The sequence below is a fragment of the Rhinoraja longicauda genome, unplaced genomic scaffold (assembly GCF_053455715.1).
Source record: "Rhinoraja longicauda isolate Sanriku21f unplaced genomic scaffold, sRhiLon1.1 Scf000624, whole genome shotgun sequence".
In the NCBI taxonomy this organism is placed as follows: domain Eukaryota; kingdom Metazoa; phylum Chordata; class Chondrichthyes; order Rajiformes; family Arhynchobatidae; genus Rhinoraja; species Rhinoraja longicauda.
The window spans coordinates 1-12,092 of NW_027601840.1; the positions used below are offsets into that span (position 1 = coordinate 1).

Consider the following 12,092-nt stretch of genomic DNA (forward strand, 5'->3'; position numbering starts at 1 on the left):
TGTGTGGGGGGGTTGTGGGGTGGCTGTGGGGAGGGGGGGGGTGTGGGGAGGGGGTGTGGGGAGGGGGGTGTGGGGAGGGGGGGTGTGAGGAGGGGGGTGTGAGGAGGTGGGGGTGAGGAGGGGGGGTTAGAGGGGGGGGTGAGAGGAGGGTGGGGAGGGGTGGGGGGGTTAGGGGTGGGGGGGTTAGGGGTGGGGGTGTGAGAGGGAGGGGGTGAGGAGGGGGGGGTGAGGAGGGGGGGGTGAGGAGGGGGGGGTGAGGAGGGGGGGTGAGGAGGGGGGGTGAGGAGGGGGGGTGAGGAGGGGGGGGGTGAGGAGGGGGGGGTGAGGAGGGGGGGTGAGGGGGGGTGAGGAGGGGGGGTGAGGAGGGGGGGGTGAGGGGGGTGAGGAGAGGGGGGTGAGGAGGGGGGGTGAGGAGGGGGGTGAGGAGGGGGGTAGGAGGGGGGGTGAGGAGGGGGGGTGAGGAGGGGGGTGAGGAGGGGGTGAGGAGGGGGGGTGAGGAGGGGGGGTGAGGAGGGGGGGGTGAGGAGGGGGGGGTGAGGAGGGGGGGTGAGGAGGGGGGGGGAGGAGGGGGGGGGGGTGAGGGGGGGTGGTGAGGAGGGGGGGGGGGAGGGGGGGGGAGGAGGGGGGGGGTGAGGGGGGGGGTGAGGAGGGGGGAGAGATGGGATTTCTCACTGACCTGGCAGCAGCAGCCCCTCTGAAGTCACTTCCGCCTCAAGTCCCGCCCACGTAGGGGCGTCGCGGTGACGTCAGTGGATCCGCGGTGCCGCCTGGAGCCGGCCGGCCGCCATCTTGAATTTAAAGGGTCCGCAAAGAAAACAAACAGAGATCGGCGGCGCAGCGGCGGAGGGAGCGCCACCTCCCTCACCCCGACCCTCGGCTCCTCACTCGGCCCTCACTCGCTGCACACGACAGGTAGGCGCGGCCTGACTGGGTCCGATCGCCCGCCCGGCGAGGCGCCGAGTCTGCGGACCGGGGCCCGGGGATGGGGAGCGACAGTGTGCCGCGGTCGGTGTCCGGGGATGCGGACACTGTTCCCGGGGATGGGGGCGGGCTGCCCCGGGCGTGGGGTGTGTCGGGGTCCCGGGGATGGGACATGGATCACGGGGACAGTGTTGGACAGGTGCCCGGGGTGGGCTGGGCGGGGTCGGGGTCCCGGGGGTGGGGTGGGGTGGGGTCGGGCTGCCGGCATCACGGTGCATGTAGCAGAGTGCGGCATTGCCAGTGAGGAGCCCTGGCCTGGCCTGGGACAGGTGCGGTCGCACCTCGCTCAGACAAAGGCTGAGGGCGACTCGTCAATGCAATGACATTCCTGTGGCGTGACTGGGGCTACTACTGTTTAATGTACAAAGTGCCGGCCATTGACTGTTCCCATCGAGACGGAGGTCCAACCACCGACCCTTGACATTCAATGGCATCATCATCACCACCTAGTCTCCCATTGCCAACATCCCCGGGTTACGATGCGCTATAGACTCCAGCCAAGGAGAGCCAGGACGGAGAGTTCAGATGGTTACTAGCCTCTCGCCTGGAATCTATGCAGCACGAGTATTACTTGTAATTTGTCAGTCTGTGACCAATTTGTACAATGTTTCTCCTGCTGTCTACAACCAGGGGATGCATTCTCCAGATAAGGGTTAGCCCATTTTAGTCAGAAGTGAAGAGTTTCTTCTCTCTGACCGTCACAAATCTTTGGAATGCTCACCCCAGAGGTGTGGAGACGCTGCACTGAATGTATTGAAGGTGGAACTGTCAGATATTTAAACTACAGTGGAGTAAATGAATGAGGAGAGTGGTAAAGGGATTATGAGTCCTCCAATGGATCAGCACTAGCTGTAATGTTGTTGAATGGCGGGGCAGGTGTAAGGGATGGATTGGGCTATTATGGGTCCTGTTTTTTTGTTCTTTGCAATTGCCATCTCCAACAAGAGTCTAATTGTCCACCTTTCAATAGCATGACATTGCTGGCTCTTCCCCACATTCCACACCATGTGAGTCACCAACAATGAGATCCAAGCCCCATAAGCATCATGCCTACACAAACAGGTCAGCGGCTAGGGATCTGCGGTGAATGTCTTCCCCTGACACCTTGACTTCTTTTCACCATCTGCAAGGTACAGGTCACAAGTGTGACAGAACTCTTCACTTGGATGGGTGGTTGCAGCATTAATAACTCAAGAGGTAGAGCTGCTGCCTTACAACGCCAGAGATCTGGGTTCAATCCTAACTACAGGTGCTGTCTGTACAGAGATGGTACATTCTCCCCGTGACCACTTAGGATTTCTCCAGGTGCTCTGGTTTCCTCCCACATTCCAAAGATGTGCAGATTTGTAGGTTAATTGGCTTCTATAAATTGCCCTGAGTGTGTAGGATGCAAAAGTGGGATAACATTGGAACAAGTATACGTGTGATTGCTGGTAGGTGCGGACTCGGTGGGCTGAAGGGCCTGTTCCTGCTCTGTATCTGTAAACTAAACTAAAGAAGCTTGCCATTGTCCAGAACATTTGATCGCTTCCTATTCTCCTCCTGAAACAATCCCCCCTCTCCACCGCCAGCAACAACAACTACTTTGCCTGCAGATTTCCCTCCAAGTCACACACCATCCTGAATTTGCGATATGACCGCCCTGTATCGCCATTCGGTCTAAATCCTGGAACACCTTCCCCAGAGAGTCTGCAGCGGTTCAAGCTTTGCTGCTCTGCACCATCTTTTTCCATGGGAAACTAGGGCAGGCAATAAGTGCTGGCCTTGCTGGCAACCTTAAGCTCCTGTAAGAAAATAAATACTTCCTCATTCCATCAATAATATTTTGGTGTCTGAAAAAAATCTCTCTAATGTACCAAGGAAGTGGGATCTGGGAAGCTGCCAGAAATGACAGTAAACGCAGGTGAAGGCAGAGGAAGAGCTGCCCTTTGTGGTCATTTGTGTTTGGGCACACAGAGGAGGGTGTGTGATTTTGTACAAAGCTCTGGTGAGACCTTGCTGGCAGGTTGTGTGTGTGGCTGTTTCTGCCCAGTCGCTGAAAGAGGCTCTGCATGCCTTGTAGTTGAAAGATCCAAGTGAGAGGCGGTTCCCTGTGCGGGGATTATGGTCAGCTGACTGTCCTCGGGGTGCACAGGAACTGCAGGTGATGGGACTCAGTTGGAGGCGAGGCCCAGTCTTGAGAGTAAGGTTTGAAGTTCTCTTCAAAAGTAGGGTGAGAGTCGAGATATCTGAGGCTGGAATGGGTGGGTTTTCGGCATTATGGGGAGTTGGGAGGGAGGGGGGGGGTTGTGCTAGTAAATGTTTAAGAGCTACAGCACAGAAACAGGCCCTTCAGCTCACTGCGTGCATGCCAGCCATACACACTAATCCCATTTTCCTGCATTATGACCTTATCCACTGCCTGTTTAAATGTCCCTTCAATGTAGTGATTGTATTTGATTTCACCACCGCCTCTGGCAGTGAGTTCCAGATACAACCGCTATGTGTAAACAAGACGCCCTTCAGATCCCCTTTAATATTCCATCCTTTCACCTTGACCAGAACTGCTGGATGCCTTTTGTTTAGTTTAGAGATATAGTGTGAAAATAGGCCCTTCGGCCCACCATGTCGATGCCGACCAACAATCCCTTCACACTAATACTATCCTACGCACTGGGGACAATTTACAATTGCACCAAGCCAATTAAGCTACAAACCTGTTCATTTTTGGAGTCTGTGAAAACACTCCAGGGAACAATCGATTTGAACCCCTCAAATGACTTAATGCCCAACTATTTACATATATGCCCTATTCATATTTGACTTCCCAAAATACAGCATCTCACAATTGTCAGGATTAAATACCTCCCAGTACTCTGCCCAACTTTCCAATTGATCTACATGCTGGTGTATCCATGCTATCCACAACACCACAATGTTCATACCATCCGCGAACTTGCATACGTCCATTCACATTTGTATCACATGCCATGGATCCCAGCCCTGATCCCTACACCAGTCATGTACTTCCAATTAAAAAATTATCCTTCCATCCCTACCTTCCGCCACCTATCACCACGCCAATCTCAAATTCAATTAACATTAACATTCTGGACAGGTCTACCGTGTTGAACCTTATCTAATACTCCACTAATGTCCATGTGGACAACATGTAGCACCCTGCCTTTATCAATCTCCTTTGCTCTGAACTCAGTCAAATTACAGGGCACATGACCACTGTCTGATCTCACTGAATGGTGGAGCAGACTCTGGGGAGAAATGCCCTCTGCTCCCATTTTGTGCCTCGCTGTGAGTGTGGGTGGAGAGGGGTTTCAGCTGCACCAGGATTGAGAGCCTGCCCCATGAATTGCCCCCCTCCCCTTGCCAGCGGCCGCTCTGCGCTGCCACAGTAGCAGTGGGCGTGGTGCTGCCTTTGTCAACAGCAATTAACTGGCACACAACCCATCCCTGAAACACCCAAACAGGAGTGGAGCTTAACCCTTTGCACGCCTGCTGGATGTGTCTGTTTTCCTTTGTTGATTGAACTGATGAAGAGACCTCGGGTTATCGCATCCCAACATGGGAACAGGCCATTCGGCCCATCAAGTCTTAACTGAACCTGGAGCATTCATTTACACTAATCCTACGCCGATCCCACTTTACTCCCACTAACACCCTGCTGATTCCATCACTCTTACTCCCCGGCAATTTCTCCCCAGCAAACTAACCCGCATGTCGTTGAGAAATCAGAGGAAACAGGATCACACCAGGGAACCCTCGCAGTGACACGGAAAACACTCAAACTTCACACAGACAGAATCAAGGCTGGGTTGCTGGAGCTGTGAAGTGGCAGCTGTACCCACTGTCCTTAGTATAGGCTGCTTTGGAGATGTTCACTCCTCTTGGAGCCCCGGTGATTGTAGCATTTGAGAATTCTGCAGCAAGTGTGGGTGGGTGTGGGAACAGAGGCAGAAAGGATGGACTCCAGTCGCCCTGTGCGCTCCTTGCCTCTCAGACCTCCAGCCCTGCGATCCCCGAGATCTCTGTATCCATCCAATTCCAGCTTCCTGTACATTATTTTCAACTCCCACCCGGTCAATCTGGGCACTGCCCCCAGGCTTCTTGCAAAGGGCGAGGCAGGCCACCTCTGCTCCAGGCAGGACCCAGCTTGCAGTCACCATTGGTCACAGACTTCCAATCATAAAAACACCCTTCCACCAGACTAGTTTTGGATCCAATTAGCCAGCTCGCCTGGGATCCAATGTGCCTCAACCTAGACCAGCCCAGCATCTGTAACCTTGTTAAATGTCTTATTGGAGTCCATACACACAATATCTGTCTCCCTACTTTCATCATTCTTTCTGTAGTTACCTTCACAAAGGCTCAATCAAATTAGACACAACATTTCCTTTCACACAAAGTCACACCAACAATCAGCCAAATGTACACAGACCCTGTCCCTGAGGACTTTTCCCAACAGTTCACCCCTGCAGTGAAGCAAGACAACAGCGTGTGGTTAGCTGGCGTGTAAATGAACAGCACTAGCAGCCCTCCTCCGGCCTTCTGCTTGTGGCTAACAAAGATGCAAAAATCCCTTGCTTTCCATAGCAACCTGGACGGATCTTTTTAACCCTGGGGATTTATCAACCCTTGCTTCCCTTTACATGGAGCACCTCCTCCGATTGATCAATATGCTCCTGTGAGCTCCCTGTCTTCAGTGATGATGGAGATGAGAAGTGTCTGTCTCTATCTCAGTATCTGCTGTAATCAGTGGGGTTCTCGGCCCCAACCCTATTTGTTTGATAGCGTGGGGGGGGGGGGGAAGAGACGTGTAGGCAGGGGCAGGCCGCCTCCCATCCCCCTCCTTCCCCCGTGGCTGGTCACATGTATTCCAGCCCTGTCACACTGCACTGCTGACATCCAGTTTCAGCACAACGCAGCATCACTACGCAGCAGTGTGTCAGACTGAGTCTACGCCCCCACCCCTGCGGCTGGCTGCAGTGACGCTTCCCCATCACTGCCCAACCCCCGATGTGGGCTGTAGTAACAAGCATTGTTTGCCACAACTGCCTGTTGGTGTGACTGTCGCTGTCATCGGGGGTGCTGCGAGCACAAGCAGGCGTTGAGCATTGTTGAAACAAGGAACCGCAGGTGCTGCTTTACAAACAAAGACAGAGTGATGGGGTAACTCCGCGGGTCAGGTAGCATATCTGGAGAACACAAAGAGATGGTGTTTCGGGACCCTTCTTCAGACTGATTGTGTGGGGGGAGGGGGGGGGGGGGCGGGAAGCTGGAAGAGAAGTGGGGGCAGGACAAAGCCTGGCAAGTGATGGCAGATGTAGGTGATGGGGGATTTTGATAGGGAAATGGTTAGACAAAGAACAGAGATTAAAAAGGCGGAAGTTCTGAGATACCTTTAGCCAGAGGGTGGTGAATCTATGGAATTCACTGCCACAGACGGCTGTGGAGGCCAAGTCTATGGGTACTTTTAAAGCGGAGATTGATGGGTTTTTGATTAGTAAGGGTGTCAAAAGTTATGGGGAGATGGCAGGAAGAATGGGTTTGAGATGGAAAGATAGATCAGCCATGATTAAATAGTAGAGCAGACTCGATTGGCCAAATGGCCTAATTTTGCTTCTATGTCTTATGGAGCAGGAGGGGGAGCAGGAGGGGTAAGAAATAGGTGCAGGTCCAGGTGGGGCACAGCAGAAAGATGAGGGGGGCAAAGGAAAGGATTGTGGTAGAGGAAGGAGGAGTTTTGCAGTTGCTTAAAACAGTAGTATTCAATGTTCATACCGTTGGATTGTAAGCTACCCACGCGGAATCTGACTGTTCCTCTAGTTTGTGTGATTCCTGCTGATGTTCAGGAACACTGAGACTCCCTCATCTCCTGCCTGGAATAGGAATCTCAAATTGCTTGCAGCCACTAGAGGCACCACCCTTTTCCTGCCAGCCCCTGTGACAATGAATCACAAACCCCCCTCCCCATGCAGTGGCTCCGGACTGGCCTGGGCACCTCCCTCCTCCCCCCCCCCCCCCCCCCCCCTGAGCCACTGCTCTGCTGTGTGAGCTCCATCTGCCCCAGCAGTCCCGGTACTGTATCGCCTGTATCCACCGATCACGTGCCAGGTTTTCCCCCACCCCCACCTCTCTTTTCCGGATTCCTGCCCACTACTCAGCCATGTAATAGCATCATCTGAAAGAGGGACCCGGCCAGAAACATTGCCTATCCATTCCCTCAGATGCTGCCTGACCCATGAATTCCTCCAGCGATGTGTGTTTTGCTCAAGGCCAGTGTGGTTTATTCCAAGCTTGTTTTTAAGACTTTAGACTTTAGAATTACAGCCAGGAAATAGTTCCTTCGGCTCACCGAGTGCACGCCGACCTGCGATAACCTTGTACGCCAGTTCTATTCTATCCTCGCCAATCAACTTGCACACATGTATGCAGACACAAAAAGCTGGAGTAACTCAGCAGTTCAGACAGCATCAGACTGAAGAAGGGTCTCAACCCAAAATAGCACCTATTCCTTTTCTCAAGATGCTGTCTGACCAGCTGAGTTAGTCCAGCTTTTTGTGTCCATCTTCAGTTTAAACCAGCATCTGCAGTTCCTTCCTGTACAGACATGTATGTCTTTAGAGTGTGAGAGGAATCCGGAGAAAACCCATACGGTCACCGGGAGAGCGTGCAAACTCCACATCAGACAGCACCCAAGGTCAGGATCTGGTGCAGTGAGATGGCGGGTATACCAGCTACACCACGGTGCCGCGCCTTCTCCACACACAGGCAGTGCAGTGAAGGGCAGGGCAGTGTTCTCCATGTATCGGCAGTGGTCGGACAGGCTCAGTGTCAACGTCAGCCATGTAATAGCTGGTTTTGCAAAAACTTGCTGGGGCTGGTTCACACTAATTGCAGGCTGCAACTCACTCCCTGGAAACGGGTTACAAAGCCCTGCAAACACTCACAGTTCGGGCAGAGGAAGGAACAGTTTAAGTCTCGGCATGACGAGTGTGACTCACTCTGGGCACTGTGTGAGATGCCAAGCGTACACGATAATTACAGACACATCTTCCCCACTCCACGTGCCTTCCAAAGTGTTTGTCAAGTGCCCTGCTCTGGCACCCAGCTGTGTTCGGTTGCTGCATTGGCAGCGTTGCAGCACACAGCACTTGGGCTTTGCGGTGCTGGCAGGTCGTCTAGGCAAGGGCTGAGATCCACAGTCTTGTTTCCTGGCCACACAGCACCCATCCAATGGGTCAAATAGCCTCCTCTCAGGCAACCGACCAGTGAACGATAGAACAGTACTGCATAGGAACAGGCCCTTCAGCCCACAATGCCTGATGCCATGTTAAACTATCCTCTGCCTGCGTGTGATTCATATACTTCCATTCCCTGCATATCCATGTGCTTCTCTAAAAGCCTCTTAAACACCATTATCGTACCTGCTTCCACCACCACCCCTGGCAGTGTGTTCCTTGTACCCACCATTCTTAGCATAGTTTAGCTTAACTTAGAGATACTGTGGGAAAACAGGTCCTTCAGTGCCGACCAGCGATCCCCTTACCCTAGTGCTATCCTACACACCTGTACATCTTTGGAATGTGGGAGTAAACTGGAGATCCAGGAGAAAACCCACGTGGTCACGGGGGAGAACGCACAAACTCCGTTCAGGCAGCACCCGTAGTCAGGATTGAACCAGGGTCTCTGGCGCTGTAAGGCAGCAGCTCTACGCTGCACACCGTGCCGCCCCTGTTTGTGTAAAAATAAAACTTGCCTCGCATTTCTCCTTTAAACCTTCCCTCTCTGATCTTAAAGCTGTGCCCTCTAGTCTTTGACATTTTCACCCTGGGAAAAGGTTCTGAATGTCTACCCTCTCTCTGCCTCATAATTTCATGTACTTCTTTCAGGTCTCCCCTCGACTGCTGATGCTCAGAAAACAGTCCAAGTTTGTCCAACCTCTCCTTATCATTAATACCCTCTAATCCAGGAAGAGTTTTGGTAAAATTCTTCTGTTCCATATCCAAAGCCTCAATAGACAGTAGACAATAGGTGCAGGAGTAGGCCATTCAGCCCTTCAAGCCAGCACCGCCATTCAATGCGATCATGGCTGATCACTCTCAATCAGTACCCCGTTCCTGCCTTCTCCCCATACCCCCCCACTCCGCTATCCTTAAGAGCTCTATCCATCTCTCTCTTGAAAGCATCCAACGAACTGGCCTCCACTGCCTTCTGAGGCAGAGAATTCCACACCTTCACCACTCTCTGACTGAAAAAGTTCTTCCTCATCTCCGTGCTAAATGGCCTACCCCTTATTCTTAAACTGTGGCCCCTTGTTCTGGACTCCCCCAACATTGGGAACATGTTTCCTGCCTCTAATGTGTCCAATCCCCTAATTATCTTATATGTTTCAATAAGATCCCCTCTCATCCTTCTAAATTCCAGTGTATACAAGCCTAATTGCTCCAGCCTTTCAACATACGACAGTCCCGCCATTCCGGGAATTAACCTAGTGAACCTACGCTGCACGCCCTCCATAGCAGAGCCTCCTTGTAATAGGATGACTAGAGCTACACGTGAGTTGATGGGAATGTGGGGAGAATAGATCACGGGGAAGTAAGTAGGGAAATAGGATTGATGGATAGTGTGTAAAAGGGTCCAGACCCAAAACATCGCCCATCCTTTTTCTCCAGAGATGCTTCCTGACTCACTGAGTTACTCCAGCACTTTTTGGCTATCAATGGGATTGGTCTGAGAGCCACCAGAGACTCATCTGCCTGAATATCTCCCGGCCACATATACCCCCATTCACCCACCTACACGTGGGGCTCTTGTCAGTGGCCATTGCCGTCCCACAGGGTGTATTGAGTCTGGGAGAGGAGCCATACGTCAGTGGGGGGGGGAGGTCGCGTCTACATAGACAGCACCGGAGGTCAGCATTGAACCTGGGTCTGCGGCGCTCACCGTCCTTTGTCTCCCCCATGCGGCAGGCTCCTGCGACATGTCCACGATGGTTTACCCAAGGGACGAGAAGCTGGAGAAGCTGAGCCAGGAGGACATCATCTCCAACACCAAGCTGGTGATGCAGGGGCTGGAGGCGCTGAAGAACGAGCACAACTCCATCCTGCACAGCCTGATGGAGACCATCAAGTGTCTGAAGAAGGACGAGGAAGCCAACCTGGTGCACGAGAAGTCCGGCCTGATCCGCAAGTCCGTGGAGATGATCGAGCTGGGCCTGGGCGAGGCACAGGTACGGCCAGTGGGGTGGGGAGGGGAGGAGAGATTGTATAGGAGAAGGGGGGGTGAGGAGTTGTAAGGAATTGGGGGAATGGGTGTGTGGAAGGGGGGGGAGGAGGAGAAGTGGTGGGGAGTAGAGTGGAGATTTTGAAGGAGGGGGTGTAGGGGGTTGATAGGGGTAGGGCGCAGTGGGGAAATGGGGTTTGTGGAAGAGGGGGTGAGGAGGTGGGGTTGGGGTGAGGAATGCAGTAGAGATTGTGCAAAGGAAGTTGCGAGGGGCTGTGGGGAAAATGGGATGTATGGAAGAAAGGTGAGGAGAGTCTCATAGGGTAGAATGGGGGTGTGGGAGCATAGGTTGTTGGGGAGGAGAGCGGGATTGAGGAGGGAGGGAGTGGGATGGCTGTGAGGAGAGGAAACTGGGGGAGGTGCGAGGAGGGGTCTGAGAAAGGGGTGGGACAGGGTTTGCTGGGAGGAGGGTGGGGGGTAGGGGAGGAGGCTTGTGAGTTTGGAGGGGGAGTGTGACTGTCTCCACTGTCGCTGGGCATTGGGTCTGACCCCCCCAACACTGTCCCTGGGCGTTGTTTCCCCCACAACCCCACAATGGGCTTCCCCTTCCCCCCTCCCCCCTCAAACCTGGGCGCTGCTCAGCCCGTCCCTGACAGATGATCCTTGTTTCAGTTCAGTTTAGAGATACAGCGCGGAAAAAGACCCTTCGGCCCACTGAGTCCAGGCCGACCAGTGATCCCCGCACATTTACACTGTCTTAAACTAGGGATAATTTACACTTGTACCAAGCCAATTAACTTGCAAACCTGTACGTCTTTGGAGTGTGGGAGGAAACCGAAGCTCTCGGAGAAAACCCATGCAGGTCACAGGGAAAACGTACAAACTCCGTACAGACAGCACCCGTAGTCGGGATGGAACCCGGGTCTCCGGCACTGCGAGCGCTGTGAGGCAACAACTCTACCGCTGCGCCACCACTTCAGTTTTAGTTTATTGTCAGGTGTGCCAAGGTACAGTGAAAAGCTTTAGTTGCGCGCTATCCAGTCAGTGACTGGTGACTGGTCCCGCCCCACCCCCCCCCCCCCCCCATTGACGATTGGTTCTGACCCCCAACCCCCCCCCCCCCAGGTGATGATGGCTCTCTCGGCTCACCTGAACGCAGTGGAATCGGAGAAGCAGAAGCTGCGGGCGCAGGTGCGGCGGCTGTGCCAGGAGAACCAGTGGCTGCGGGACGAGCTGGCAGGGACGCAGCAGAAGCTGCAGCGCAGCGAGCAGGCAGTGGCGCAGCTGGACGAGGAGAAGAAGCACCTGGAGTTCATGAACCAGCTGAAGAAATATGACGACGACACCTCTCCCTCGGTGAGTCCGGGACCACTGGCCCCAGACACGGCCCCCCACACCCACCTCCCCCTCCCCTCGCCGCACTAACCCCCTCCCTCACCTCCCCCAGCCAACAACACCCTCACCAATCCCCCAACCCCTTTCCCTCGCCCCCTTCCCCTCACCGATCCCTCTCCTCTCCACCTGACCCTCCCACAACCTGCCATTTCTCCCGGCCAGCCCCCTTATCTCCTGCCCACCTCCCCCAACAATCACAGCCCTCCCCTTTCCTCGCCCCCAGCCCGTCCCTTGCTACCCAGCCCTCCCCAGGTCAATGCCCACCCCCGGTCGGTCGCCTCAGCCCCTGAACCAGCTCAGCCCACGTGAGCCCGCCCCACCCCTCGAGAGCCCACCTCCTGCCGTCATAATCCGAGCAAAAGGCATGTCTGCCCCAAACCCCTCCCAGCGCACGTCTGTGGACATTAAAGCTGACTCTTCCTCTGGCCCCTTGGCCCATATCCCTGCCCTAGCCCAGTAGCCATGACCCCACCACCCATGTCTCAGCTGGGCCCTGT

At 54.3% G+C, this 12,092-nt stretch overlaps 1 protein-coding gene across 4 annotated transcripts in view; it reads left to right on the forward strand.

Annotated features, from left to right (window-relative positions):
- The first annotated feature begins 840 nt into the window (after positions 1-840).
- Positions 841-12,092, forward strand: part of LOC144591159 (kinesin light chain 1-like) — a 36,641-nt gene continuing 25,389 nt past the window's right edge. For 3 of the 4 annotated variants that reach the window (XM_078395454.1, XM_078395456.1, XM_078395457.1), the window contains exons 1-3: positions 841-912; positions 9,948-10,207; positions 11,326-11,556. In XM_078395454.1, the coding sequence (XP_078251580.1) occupies positions 9,959-10,207; positions 11,326-11,556 (480 nt within the window). In that variant the 5' untranslated portion in view covers positions 841-912; positions 9,948-9,958. Of the gene's footprint in view, positions 913-6,004; positions 6,112-9,947; positions 10,208-11,325; positions 11,557-12,092 lie in introns of those variants that run through there. The other variant, XM_078395455.1, reaches the window with a different exon arrangement.